This window comes from Microtus oregoni, unplaced genomic scaffold (assembly GCF_018167655.1).
Source record: "Microtus oregoni isolate MIOR12 unplaced genomic scaffold, Mior012 000027F_ref0000203, whole genome shotgun sequence".
Lineage (NCBI taxonomy): Eukaryota > Metazoa > Chordata > Mammalia > Rodentia > Cricetidae > Microtus > Microtus oregoni.
Genome location: NW_024543086.1, coordinates 33,513,471 through 33,526,853, shown reverse-complemented (window position 1 = coordinate 33,526,853; position 13,383 = coordinate 33,513,471). Strand labels below are relative to the sequence as shown.

Sequence of the window (13,383 nt, the reverse complement as noted above, 5' to 3'; positions counted from 1 at the left end):
ATAGTGCTTTGCGACAGGGTCTTGCTGGGTAGCCCTGGCTGTCCTAGAACTCGCTCTGTAGACCAGGCTGGCCTCAAACTCACAGAGATCTACATGCCTTTGCCTCCTGAGTACTGAGTACTGAGTTTTTGCTCCAGCATACACTGCAGAACTCCGGATAGGCACTTTGCTGGAGACAGTTTTATTCCAGTTATTTGTGAGCCCAGGATTCACTGTCACGTTTACCCATAAGAGCTGTCTGTGCTCTTATTTCAACTCTGCCTCCTCAGTGCTGGGACTAAGGCTGTGTGCGCCACCGCCCGGCCAAACAAAAACGGGCCTCTAAATCTTGCTCCTCCAGTCCTTCCAACCCTGAAGCTCTGGACCCTGAACCAACCCAGACCCTTGCACCCTCGCAAGATCCCCCACCACTGAGGTACTCCCACTCTCGGCTTGCATTGGTAATTTTTAAGTCATCAAACTTGTTTATTTTTCTTTCCGGGGCTTGACTTCTTTTTTCCCCCTCTCTCTCTGGCTAAGGTTCTTGGTTGATGACTCATAAACACCACTCCGATGTCACCATTTGACGATAGTGGGGCTCTTTTAGGCAGTCTCTTCTGCTAGAATGCTTGGGCCTGTCCCGGGGATGGCAGGGTCTCCCCTTCCTGCTTCCAAGGCGAGGCGGCGGCGAAAAGCATCCTCAGCATTCCACCCTGGTCCAGGCGCGGCGAGGTTAAGGAACGCGACCCCGAGGCCCCGCCCCGGACGCGCCCACAGGCGTCAGGGAAGCTGCTACCCCGGGGCACAGGCGCGAGCGCCTTCGAGGGAGGGGCCTCGAGCGCCCAGCCCTCCCCCAGGACGCACTTGGTACCGCCCGGGGGTTCCCCGCCGCCGCCGCCCTGACGTCCAGGAGTCCCCGAGAAAACCCGCCCCGGTGCTGGGGCCCGGGACTGGGCGGCCATGGCGGGACCCGGCTCCCCTGGCGGCCCCTGCGCGCCCGCTGCCGTCTGGAAGCGCCACATCGTGCGGCAGCTGCGGCATCGGGACCGCAAGCAAAAGGCGCTCTTCCTGGAGCTAGTGCCGGCTTGTGAGTGCGCCCCGGGGGGCTCAGGGATTCGGCCTTTGAGAAGGGGCTCCCCGCTCGGGGACTCGAGGGCAGCGGCGCGGTCTCGGTTTCCCGGTTTTGCATCGGGAACCCGTTTACGCCCGTCTCCGTGCTGAGCAGGGTCCCCGCCTGCCGCTTCCAGCCCAGGCGTGGCTCTGCTTCCCCTGAGCATCCTAGACACAAGCTCCGTCTCTCTGTGCTGCTGGGTTTGCCCCGTTCAGGCCGTCCCCAGGGCAAGGCCTGGTCAGTCCGTTTGGTCCCCAAAGTTCAGTCAAGGGAGGCAGGCGTGGCCAGAGCTGCCTTCGTGGCCGACAGGAAGGAGCGAAACCTCGGTAGATTCTGCTACTGATAGTTTATCCTGGCTTGGGTTCGTGGAGCACCTCAGTGCCGAGTGGGTCTTACCCCCAAGGGACCTGGGCTTCTTTCGCGTGCTGGTTGTGCCGGCGGAAGTCAAGCCCTCCGACGGCCGGTCAGGAGGGGGTGTGGCAGTTCGAGCCGAGCTACACCGGAGTGTGTTTACTGCCTCTGGTCAACTGCGACTGTGTATTTGGGGCCGAAAGTCTAACCACAGTCCCTGATGCTGCTTCATTTGGTGCGCCCACGCAATCGAACTTGGTTTTCCTTGGAATTTTCCAGGGGCTGGTCTTTTCTTGGGGTCGTATGCCTCCACCTTGGCCTCTCAGTTCTCCAACTGCTCTAATGGGCGGTGGGGCTATTTGAGGGAGGGTCCCCAAGACTTCTATGGGAGCTACAAGTTTGGGGAACTAGGTCTGTGGTATGGGTAATTCAAGTCCTTGTCCTCGGATTTGTCACTTGTAATTGAGGCATATTGTGACCCTGTGGCGTGAGTTTATCAACCCCAGTCTGCCCTGGAACTGGTTAAAAAAAAAAAAAAAAGGCGGAAGGGGTGTGTGTGTGTGGGGGGGGGTCCAAGGTCAAACCACCTAACCTGGGAAGGTTTGCTAGATAATTGCTCAAGGAGTTTCAGTATTGGCCAGGGGGAAGCTACTGGGTGGAAGTGAGAATTACTTAATTGAAAATGTGGAGGCCTTGAAGGGGAAGTGACTGACTGGAGGCCACCGGCTGGTGTTAGCTTCAAGGTGCTCTGCGTTCAGACTTTGCCCCTTGTGGAGATGAAGTCGTGCCCTCTCCATCCCCAGATAACCACCTCCTAGAGAAGGCTGACCTGCTAGCCAACTTCTCAGAAAAGCTGAAGTCAGAGGAAGTCGTCTCCACTCCGAATCTGGACTCCTGGTGAGTCTGTTCAGGCCTGCCTATCTGCTGCTCGCCCTGGGACCTCCTCAGCCGGTAGACAGCCCCCGAGTTCTCCCCAAGCCAGTTGTTTAATACCCTGACTCGTCTTTCGGCGCTGGCCTCCTGTCCAGTCCTGCAATTCTGTTCCTGCTCCCTGTTCCTTACCTGATAGCTACAGAAAGGGTGCTGCTACCTGTTCCACGTAGGCAGTGAACACAGGAGCAGGGATGAAATGGGAGACAGAATGATAAGAGGAGATAGTCTGTGCAGACTAAAAGTGACCCTGAACCCCAATTTCCTGCCTTCACCTCTCAGGGTCAGCGCCCCACACTTGGCTTCCTTGTGTGTATCTGTGCTATTTGTATGTACATCTGTGGAGGTTGGAGGTTAACATCGTACATCTTTCTTAATTACGTTTCACATTAGTTTTTGAGACAAGGTCTTATACTGAACCTATAGTGGGCTGGTTCAACTTTCTTAGCTCTGGCAAAGTGTGGTAGGTTTTAGTGCAGGTGCTGGGGCCCAAACTCAGGTGAAGACACCTAGTGTGCCGAGTGAGACATCTTTCCAACCCTGAGCTATGTTTTACCGTGTTGTTATGTAGCTCAGGCTGAACACTGTTTTAGCCTGAGTTCTGGGGAAGCAAGCAAGTGCTCTTGTGCTGGGATTAAAGGTGTGCATCACCTGGCTGACAGGTGCTTTTTTTCCTTTCTTTTTTTTGGTTTTTTGAGATAGGGTTTCTCTGTTTAACAGCTCTAGCTATCCTGGAACTAGCTCTGTAAGCAGGGACTGCTTGTTCGTTTCCGGCTGCCCCAACCCCCCAAAATCACACAGAAACTGTATTAATTACAACACTGTTTGACCAATAGCTTGGGCTTCTTTCTAACTAACTCTTAACATCTTAACCCATTTCTATTATTTTATTTTTTACCACTAGGCCCGTGGTTTACCGTTAAGGTTCCGGAGCATCTGCCTCCCTTGACAGCTACATGGCGTCTCTCTGACTCTGCCTTTTTTTTCTCTTCTATCTCTGCTTGGAACTTTTGCCTTGCTCTATGCTGCCAGGAACAAGCAAGCATCCTCTGCCTACACAGCTCTTGTAGACCATGTTGGCCTTGAACTCATGGAGATCCACCTTCGTGTGTCTCCTGAGTGCTGGGATTAAAGGCACCTCTGCTCCGTAGGAGAACGTATTTCTGAGACTGCTCTTTCTCTGTCTGGCTTCCACTTACCCTAAGAGAAAGCTAATGGCTCTTCAATTTTTTTTTATGGGGCACTCTTAGGGTACATTTTGGGCCCTGGGGCGAGAGGAGGTACTGTGAATTGTTTTTATTGTCAGGGGGGAGTTCTCTGGGCCTGGCTCTGACCAAGTCTCATCAGCAGCCTCTCTGAGGGCGAAGTGGCAGGAGGAGAAAAAGGGACTGCAGCTGGTCTGTGGTGAGGTAAGCAGGGTGGGGAAGCCAGCAGCGAGTGGGCCTGTATTTGCTGCGTTATCTTGGCCAAGGCGCCACAACTTTATAGTAGCAGAGGAGTGTCATGGGCTTAGGGATGTGGACCCTGGACTTGAACCTTCACCCACACAAAGCTACATTCTGTGATTCTTCATTGTTTCAAGAACTGTGTATTGACCATCCAAGGGACAGGGAGTGTGACCATAAACAGACCTGGCCCTGTGCGTTTCCATGGAGACTGGGACGAGGCACTAATCACACAAGGTCATTCGGGAGCCTCTCCCCAGAGTGCCACGGGGTTGTAATTTGACAGTGGTGTGGCATTATTACATGCAGATTTGCGTAACGATCAGGATATTGCAGTTTTGTTTCCACGCTGTCTTGCTATCCTTTTCAGTCACAGCAGAACATCTCCAATCCCTGGCAACTACTTACCCGTCTCCATCTCTATCCACTTGAGTTTTGAAAGCAGGTGACAGGTGAGGGAAGTGGAGACGGTGATTGGCTTTCTCAGTATTGAAAATGACAAATGAGCTGGGGTGGTGGTGGGGGGGGTCCACACCTTTAACCTCAGCACTCAGGAGGCAGAAGCAGGTCAATCTCTGAGTTTGAGGCCAACCTGGTCAATTGAGCTAGTTCCAGGATAGCCAGGGCTATGCAGAGAAACCCTATCGTGAAAAACCAAGACAAATAAAACAAACAAACAAACAAACAAGGGCTGGAGAGATGTCTCAGTGGTTAAGAGCATTGACTGTTCTTCCAGAGGACCTGAGTTCAATTCCCAGCACCCACATGGTGGCTCACAGCCATCTGTAATGAGGTCTGGTGCCCTCTTCTGGCCTGCAGACATACATGGAGGCACAATGTTGTATACATAATAAATAAATAATATTAAAAAAAAACAAACAAAAAACCCAAAAAGATAAATGTTGTGATTGGTTTATGATGGACTGGATGAGCGTCCTGCCTGTGCAGGTCCCTCTCCGGACCTCTTGAGCTGTGTCATGGTAGGTGAGCAGCCCTGGCTTGCTCCTCAGGCTCTGGGGAGGAAGGGTCAGAGTCCCCAGCTGCCATCGTTTCCTGAGCCAGAGATGTTGGTGCTGGTCTTCTTGCCACACTGGTGGGCACAGTGCTGCCTTGGGATCTGTTCTTCCTAGGATTTCAGCACCAAAAGGGGAGGGTGAGGCTGCACCCTACACCCTGTGGTTCTCGGCTCTCAGCTGAAGGAATACTGAGGTAGCCTCATCTTGCAGGATTGAGTCGGGGTGGTGCACTCCTCATCTGTTTTTTTTTTTTTTTTTTTTTTTGGTTTTGGTTTTTTGAGACGGGGTTTCTCTGTGTAGCCCTGACTGTGCTAGAACTCACTATGTAGACCAGGCTGGCCTCACACTCACAGAGATCCGCCTGCCTCTGCCTCCCGGGTACTGGGATTAAAGGCGTGCGCCACCACCGCCCAGCCCTAGTCTGTTCTTGTTCTTTGTCTCATGTGCTTCTCTGGGTGCTGACTGGGTTGGGCAGTGGTGGGGGTGGGCTAGGAAGCGAAGTGTTGGGAGATGGGAAACGGAACACAACACCCCTCGCAGCCATGAATACACTGGTACTTTATATGGAGCATGATGTAGTTAAGGTGGCCTGGGTTCAAGGGTCTGCCACTTAACTGTATAACTTTGGATACGTCACTTCCCCGTCAGCATCCTCGTCACTAAGACGGAAATGGTGATGCTTCATCTTGGTGTTATGTTCTGGGTTACCTAGTGGTTAGGAAAGCACTCCCCTGCCGTGGGGCAGATCCCGCTTGCTGCAGGTTAACCGCCTACCGCAGGGCCAATGAGGAAATGAAGGACACAGCTAGGAGTAACACTCGAAGGTCAGACTCCAGGGCTCTGGCTCTGACAATGATCCCATGGAGCTGGGGGGCGTCCCTATACAGCTTCCAACCTTTCGCAGCTTAGGTCAGGAACGCCATAGCGGGGTGATGGCTGACTAGGCCTACCCTGGAGAGGCGCCCATGTCCTCTGTCCTCCTCAGATGGCCTACCAGGTGGTGAAAAAGAGTGCAGCCCTAGAAACCCTGCAGTCACAGCTGGAAGAGCGGCAGGGCAGGTGAGATGAGGGTCGGGCGCGGTTAGGGTAAGGGAAGGACCCCTAGAACTTTCCCCAGTGTCCTCAAGCGCCCCCTAGACCTGGGGGTCAGACGTTCCTCCGTCTCCGCCCTGCAGGCTAGAAGCCCTGCAGGCCTGCGTTGTACAGGTACGGGAGACGCGGGCACAGCAGGTCCGGCAGCTGGAGGAACGGCAGGCAGAGAACGCGGCGCAGAGAGAAGCCTACGAGATGCTACTCAAGCAAGCAGCGCACCAGGAGGCCGCTTTGCGCAGGCTCCAGGAAGAGGCACGGGACCTGTTGGAGCGGCTCGTACAGCGGAAAGCACGCGCGGCCGCTGAGTGCAATCTGCGTAACGAGCGCCGAGAGAGGTGAATGCTTTGGGCCACGCCCTCTTGAGGCAGCCTAGGCGGCCTAGTTGAGAGGATGGGGGTGGAGGGGTGGGGTTGTGTAGGGCGGGGGTGGTCACGGCCTCGCACTGATCAAAAGGGATCCACTTAAGCTGGGGCACTCTCCCTGTAAAGCATCTTCTTGAGCCTTTAGGAGGTTTTTCTCTCTGTCAGGGCCAACCAAGCTCGGGTGTCCCAGGAGCTGAAGAGAGCAGCTAAGCGGACTGTGAGCGTCAGCGAGTAAGAATGGGGAGGGACAGGGATGACTCTGGTATTGGGTTACTACCCCAGAATGTGTTCACCACCTACAGTCTACCCCCACCCACTCCTGCTGCCCTACAAGTGGCTACAGGTAACTCCTGGGTGCCTATGTGCACAGTACAGGTCCCTGGACAGGTGTAGAGATATATGTGGTCACGGAGGCCAGACCGTGGTCTTAGCCGCCGGGGATCGGGTCTTCTTGTATGCTGCTGGGGCAGAGAGGGATGGCCTGCTTTGGTTCTCTCTCAGGATCCCAGACACTCTGGAAGGTGGGACCAGGGAGGAGACTGTGCCTCTAGCTCCTGCTGTGCCTGAGCTCCTGGAGAGAGAGACTTGTGAGAAATGGAAGAGGCCTTTCAGGTGAGCACACAGGTACTCCTACCTGAGTTGGCTGCCACCCAGAAGGCTGCCCATGTCTTCTTCCAGGATCGGGGCGAGCTTGTGGAGAGATCTCAGTGTCTGGAAGCAGGCAGTGTTATTCTATTGTCTACTTTCAAGAACCAGGGCTGTTAGGGTGAGCCATAGTCTTGTGGGAGAGTCACTGGGAGAAAAGTGGACAAGACCAAGGGTTAGGTGTCCAGGCTTGTGTGTGGGAGCAAAGGACTGCATGTGTGCAAGGTTAGTGAGCACACCTGAGTGTGAGCCTGTGTTAAAGTGTGTTCACACTTGAGCAATGATGGGGGGGAGAGAGAGAGGGAGAAGGAGAGAGAGGGAGAGAGAGAAGGAGAGAGAGAGAAGGGGGGGGGTCTCATGTAGCCTAGGCTGGCCTCAAACTCTGTGTAGTCAAGAATGACTTCAAATGCACTAGCTGGGATCTGGCTTCCACTACATCTTAATTGACCTGTCACTGGTCTGCCACTCCTTCCCCATTTGCTGGGCTGAAGACGCTTTTCCAGAAGTCTTTCCTTCAGGAATCAATGTCCCTGGGACAGTGAATGCCATCATGAAATGCTGGTGCTGGTTCCCCTAATTTTTTTTTTTTTTTTTTTTTTGAGACAGGATTTCTCTGTGGCTTTGGAGCCTGTCCTGGAACTAGTTCTTGTAGACCAGGCTGGCCTTGAACTCACAGAGATCCTGGTTCCCCAAATTCTTGTCAGCCCTAATGGGTCTAGATGTCTCAGCATAAACATTTACTTGGTGTTTTGGGGGCTGCTCAGCAAGCTGGAGTGTTCCCTATTCATTGTCTCAACCTGGGATCATCGTTCTCTTCCTTCACCCCTCCACAGGCCGGGGCTCCTTCCCTGAGGAGCTTTTGTTGGTGAGCATGTGGGGAATGAAACTCTTTGTCCCATCTTGGTGGAGGCTTGGGGAGGTTCCCTCCCCTCCACCCTTCTTGGTTAGTCTATATAATGCTCTCCTACTTTTCAGTGAATCAAGTTCTAGTTCTTGTCTTGAGTGATCATGAGCCTCCTCAAAGGTCCCTAGCAAAATACAGGGATCAGTGTCTTCTGGTGGGACAACATGAGCCATGCTCTCAGTATGTCTCTCCATTCTGCCGCAGGTCTGCCTCGGCCACCTCTCTGACACTGTCCCGCTGTGTAGATGTGGTGAAGGGGCTGCTGGAGTAAGTGTGTGTGCACGTGTGTGCAGGGATTGGCACCCTTGCAAGGCTCCCTGAGCCTTGGTCTGTCATCCATAGATGCCTGTCTGTATGTGCAGCTTGTTGGGCCCCACAGGCAGGATCTGGGTGGATAGCTCAAGACCAACTCCTGATAACTGTTTTCCAGGTTTGTAACACTCTGTCCCTATTCAGGGTCCTCACAGGGGACTAAGCTCCAGCCTGAGGCTGATCAAGAACGCCTACTCAGTTGGGAAACTGAGGCTCAGAAATGTTTAAGATTAGTTCAGAGTTACTTAGCCCAGCAGCGGTAATGCCACACTGAAATTCCAGCTGGCATTAACGTTCCTTTGTTGTGCTGCTTGTCTCTGTACAGTGCCCTCCTCTCTACAGGGCTACTCAAGCTGGGTTGTGGCCCTGCTGACTGTGCCTTGGGGAACGTGCTGCTGCCTGCCATGTCTGCTGCTTGTTGCTGCCTCAGGAGAGCTTAAAGCCATGTAGCAGGTTCTGCTGAGTGCCTTTCTGTCCCCACCCCTGTAGTTTCAAGAAGAGGAGAGGGCACTCAGTTGGGGGTGCACCTGAGCAGCGGTACCAAAGCATCCCTGTGTGTGTGTCTGCCCGGATTCCTACCCAGGCTCAGGATGTCTTGGTAAGGAAGGTCCTCGTGTTTGGGGTACTAATGAGATGTTCAAGGGTGGGCCCCAGCAGGTGGAGTTTGCCTGTACCCTGTGGTGGGAGCCACACAGCACTTTCCAGTGAACACAGACAGGAGAGCCTGAGACAAGAGGCAGCAGGGGTCTGGCTTAGTTGACTTGCTGGGGCCAAATCTGAAACTTAAGGTCTCAGACTGCCAAGCCAGAAGCAGATGTGAAACATCTGTGAGTGGGCACCAGCAGGCATGGGGAAGATTGGGTGCCAACTCCATACCTTCTTTTTCTTCTTCTTCCTTCTCCTCATCCTCTTTGTTTTTTTTGTTTTTTTTTTTTAAACAGGATGCCCATCTCTCTGAGGTCAATGCTGTTTGCTTTGGCCCTAACAGCAGCCTCCTGGCCACTGGAGGGGCTGACCAGCTCATCCACCTCTGGAATGTCGTGGGAGGTAAGAGTTCTTTCCTGAAAGTTAACCCAGCACTTTTCTGCAGACCCCATTCTCAGCTTGATCTTGGGTTGGCCCTGGTCTTAGTCCTGTCCTCCCTGTCCCCTGCTGGAATAGTCTATGAATAGTGGCTGGACAGCTCTGAGAGTGGTCTGCAGGGTGGGAGGAGGTGAGGATCCACGCTGAAAGCACACAGAGCCAGGTCCTGGGCAACTTCCTGGCTCTACTAAGCTACCTCGTTTTCATTTTTACACAGGGCTTCATTATGTAGCCCTTGCAGGCCTGGAGCTCACTGTGTAGACCAGGCTGGTCTTATACCTCCTCGGTGCTGGCATTAACTCTGCCGATGTACCCAGAATAGCGACATCCTATCCTACTGTCTCTGACTCCAAAACCAGTGAGGTGACCAACACTAGGCTGTCCTCAAACTCACTGAGATCCACTTTAATCCTCTGCTGGGATTAAAGGTGGGCACCACCACCGCCCGGCCAGCACCAACTCTTTGAGGCTCCTAGAAGTGGGTCTCCTGCTAGCTTGGCACAGCCCCTCCTCTCTGGTCTTCTCTAGCACTGTGACCTGCCTCATTGCTCCTAGGGAACATTCTCCGCCCAGGCCCTAGGCCAGACCCAGCCACCCTGCCATCTACTTCCAGGTTGGTGTCTTGGTTCCTCTACTTTGTAAGGCTAATAACCTCGTTTACTATGCTTTCAGGTCGCCTGGAGGCCAACCAGACCCTCAGAGGAGCTGGTGGCAGCATCACCAGTGTGGATTTTGACCCCTCGGTAAGGAGTCACCTCGGTCTCTACACGGGGCAGTGGGGCTCTGGAGTCTGAGGGCACATTGTGGGTATTGTAGAACCTGTCCTGGAGGAGCTGCCCTCACTTTGGCCATGGCTCTCCCTACCTCAGTGACTGGGAGACCCTGGCTCTCTGGCCTGAGGGCCAGTGCCTCTGCCAGGCCCAGTATGGCCCAGGACCTCTCCTACTCCCTTTCTCCAGGGCTCCCAGGTTTTGGCAGCTACTTACAACCAGGCTGCCCAGCTCTGGAAGGTGGGAGAGACCCAGTCCAAGGTGAGGAGGCTGCCTAAGGGTTAAGGGTCATGCCTCAGGATTTGTAGGGGGCTTGGCTTAACCTATGCTTTTTGTGAGGACAGGAAACACTGTCTGGACACAAGGATAAAGTGACAGCTGCCAAATTCAAGCTAACAAGGCACCAGGCAGTGACTGGGAGCCGCGACCGGACAGTGAAGGAATGGGACCTAGGGCGTGCATACTGTGAGACTCAGTCCCACTTGCCCTCACTCCTAGTCATGGGGGCCTTACATTATTCTGCAGCGATGGCTCTGGGGTTCATGCCATTTCCCTTCTCTGTCACTCACTGCTGTGCTCTTCCTGCTTTCTTGGCCACTGTGGTCTTCAGAGGTAGGGTGAGCCCTAGGCTGGGAAGGACACTGCTCTCCTGGACCTTACAGTCTCCACATTTAGTGGGTGCTGGTGACACTTTGAGACTCTGGGCTCTCCTCATTGGCCCTCAGGTTCCAGAACCATCAATGTACTTTCCTACTGTAATGACGTGGTGTGCGGGGACCACATCATCATCAGTGGCCACAATGACCAGAAGATCCGGTTCTGGGACAGCAGGTGACAGGCATGGGCCGTGGGTGGTTTTGGCAGGAAGGGCTGTAGAACCTCGGGGAAGTGTGGCAGTGGCGCTGCCAATGGGTAGTTTCTTCTGGCCATGGTCTTTTGAGGGCACAGTGTACCACCTCCCTAGTGGCTCTCGATTAGCCCTGAATTCTTTCCCAGACCTTATCACCAACGGAGGCAAGCACCTTTCCCATATTATTGCCATGTTCTAGTCAAAATCAGCATCTTAAAGTAATATGCCGAACAGTAAGCATGCGTGGCTGACTACAGCAGGGTTAGTATTTTGTAGGTCTCTGCTGCATGCATCTCTTTTTGAGATTACTTCTTTGCTGGGGGTTGAACCAAGGGCTTTATGTCTGCTACAAGAATACTCCCAGCCTTTTTATGTTCTTATTTTGAGACAGGATTCAATAACGTTTTCTAGGCTGGCCTTGAACTTATGATTCTCCTGCCTCAGCTGTGATTAGATTCCTGTGCCACCATGCCTGGCTATCACTGTTACTCCCAAGCCTTCTAAAGGCTCCAGCCCTCCAGTCAGTCTCAGCCTCAGCCCTAGGATCCTGGCCTGCGGTGCCTCTGGAATACGTGATCTGGGAAAGTGGCCATATACAGCCTGTCAGAAGGAATCTAGGATGCTTCTGCCTCATCCCTCTCCATCTCTACCCTCCCAGGGGCCCCCACTGCATCCAGGTCATCCCTGTACAGGGCCGGGTCACCTCCCTAAACCTCAGCCATGACCAGCTGCAGCTGCTTAGCTGTTCCCGAGACAATACACTCAAGGTCATTGACCTGCGACTCAGCAACATCCGACAGGTGTTCAGGTACCGGCCTGGGCCTGTTGGGCCTCTCCCGTGCGGGGTCCTGGGTGGGGGGTACTCCCTTGTAGTCCCTCTAGATTAGGACCTGCTTGAGTGCTGGCACCTTCTTACATCTGGAGGACGGGCACAGTGGGAGCAGCTGGCATTGTGACTCCAGCCCTGTTCTGTCCTCAGGGCGGATGGCTTCAAATGCAGTTCTGACTGGACCAAAGCTGTATTCAGGTGTGTCTGGGTGAACATGCCTGTAGAGCCGTGTGTATGTGTGTGTGTGCGCGCGTGCGCTTCTGAACCCCTTCTCACGTTCTGTGACCATGTGTGTATGTGTGTGTGCGCGCGTGTGTGCGCTTCTGAACCCCTTTCTCACGTTCTGTGATCTGCACAGCCCTGACAGAAGCTATGCACTGGCAGGCTCCTCAAATGGAGCCTTGTACATCTGGGATGTGGACACCGGGAAACTGGAGAGCAGCTTAGAGGGACCCCACTGGTGAGTGGACCCATCATTACCAGTCCTGGGAGCCCATTTTATACGAGGCCTTACAAGCTGCCCCGTCACCTGCTCCTGCTGCCCTCTGAGGTCTGTCTTCCCTCTCTTCAGCGCTGCTGTCAATGCTGTGGCATGGTGCTTCTCTGGGAACCATGTTGTGAGTGTGGATCAAGGCAGGAAGGTGGTGCTCTGGCAATAGGGCACAGTTTCCCTGAAGCCAGAAGCCAGAGGACAGCCTTCCTCTGACAAGGACTCCAGAGTCAGGGTTGGGTCAAATGTAGATGTTATGTGAGGGCCTGGCAGGACCTGGCCTTTTAAAAATCAAGTGTCAATTAGGGATTACAATTTTTAAAATTCTCTATTTGTTTATTTTTCTCAAAATGGATAAAAAACTACCTGTGTCTTGCCTCTGAAGCTCTTGGGGGGTCCGGGGAGATTGGCTGTACTAGTCTAATCGTGGAACAGCATGAAGGCCGTAGCTCTTGGGGCTGGTGGATGGTGATCCTGGTGGGAGGCCTGCCTGGCTGGAACCAGGTCCTGGCCTGCAGTTCCATCTGGACGATAGGCTGCCTGCCTCCTGCCACCATCTCCCTGTGTGTTAGCTCTGTCCCTCACGGCGCCAGTCTCTGGGGCTCCTTCCTAAAGGTGCCTTTACTCTAGTCTTCTCCTCACCAGAAGCCTAGTGTTTGTCGTCACTGTTTTGGACATAGTTGTGGTATGAAGCCCTGGCTAGTATGCATTTGATGGCTTAGGGTAGCTCAGAACTTGAGGCCTCAGCCTCAGTGTGGGGATGGCAGGCACTGACTGTCTCAGCCCTCAGCATCTGTGTGGGGATGGCAGGTACTGACTGTCTCAGCCCTCAGCATCTGTGGGGTCAGCCCTCAGCATCTGTGTGGGGATGGCAGGCACTGACTGTCTCAGCCCTCAGCACCTGTGGGGCCATGGTTCCCCTTCTGCCTTCAGAAATCCAGCACTTTATTGTCCTACAAGGCTTCTTCCTCTGCCTTCAATGTCCTTGTCTGTCCCAATGGCAATTCAGGTTGTCTTTTGGGATCCCTTGATGGACAGCCTACCTAAGAGGTCTTAGTCCCTCACTTCCAGTTTGCTACCCTTCTTACATCTGGGAGCAAGTGTAAGAAGAGGAACAGTATTCCCTGTATCCATGTCTGGCTCAGAAGCCACAGGAAACGCTTCTCTTGCTTAGGTTACATTCTCTTGCTTAGCAAGTTCAATAGTCCAAGATT

The 13,383-nt window shown here is 53.7% G+C and overlaps 1 protein-coding gene across 3 annotated transcripts; it reads left to right on the top strand.

The window, feature by feature from the left end:
- The first annotated feature begins 542 nt into the window (after window positions 1–542).
- Atg16l2 (autophagy related 16 like 2) lies at window positions 543–13,224 on the top strand. Of its 3 annotated transcripts, XM_041676458.1 has the most exons (18): window positions 543–1,066; window positions 2,245–2,338; window positions 3,678–3,780; window positions 5,818–5,891; window positions 6,008–6,259; window positions 6,452–6,517; window positions 6,788–6,898; window positions 8,040–8,102; window positions 8,637–8,745; window positions 9,089–9,194; window positions 9,903–9,973; window positions 10,190–10,261; window positions 10,345–10,465; window positions 10,726–10,831; window positions 11,509–11,658; window positions 11,830–11,877; window positions 12,038–12,139; window positions 12,251–13,224. In XM_041676458.1, exons 1-18 carry the CDS (start codon window positions 940–942, stop codon window positions 12,336–12,338), a joined length of 1,863 nt encoding a protein of 620 aa, XP_041532392.1. In that variant the 5' UTR covers window positions 543–939; the 3' UTR covers window positions 12,339–13,224. The 3 variants fall into 3 exon arrangements, with proteins under 3 accessions (XP_041532392.1, XP_041532393.1, XP_041532394.1); XM_041676459.1 differs by lacking the exon at window positions 8,040–8,102 and having other exon boundaries at window positions 544–1,066; XM_041676460.1 differs by lacking the exon at window positions 3,678–3,780 and having other exon boundaries at window positions 1,040–1,066.
- Window positions 13,225–13,383: the final 159 nt, after the last annotated feature.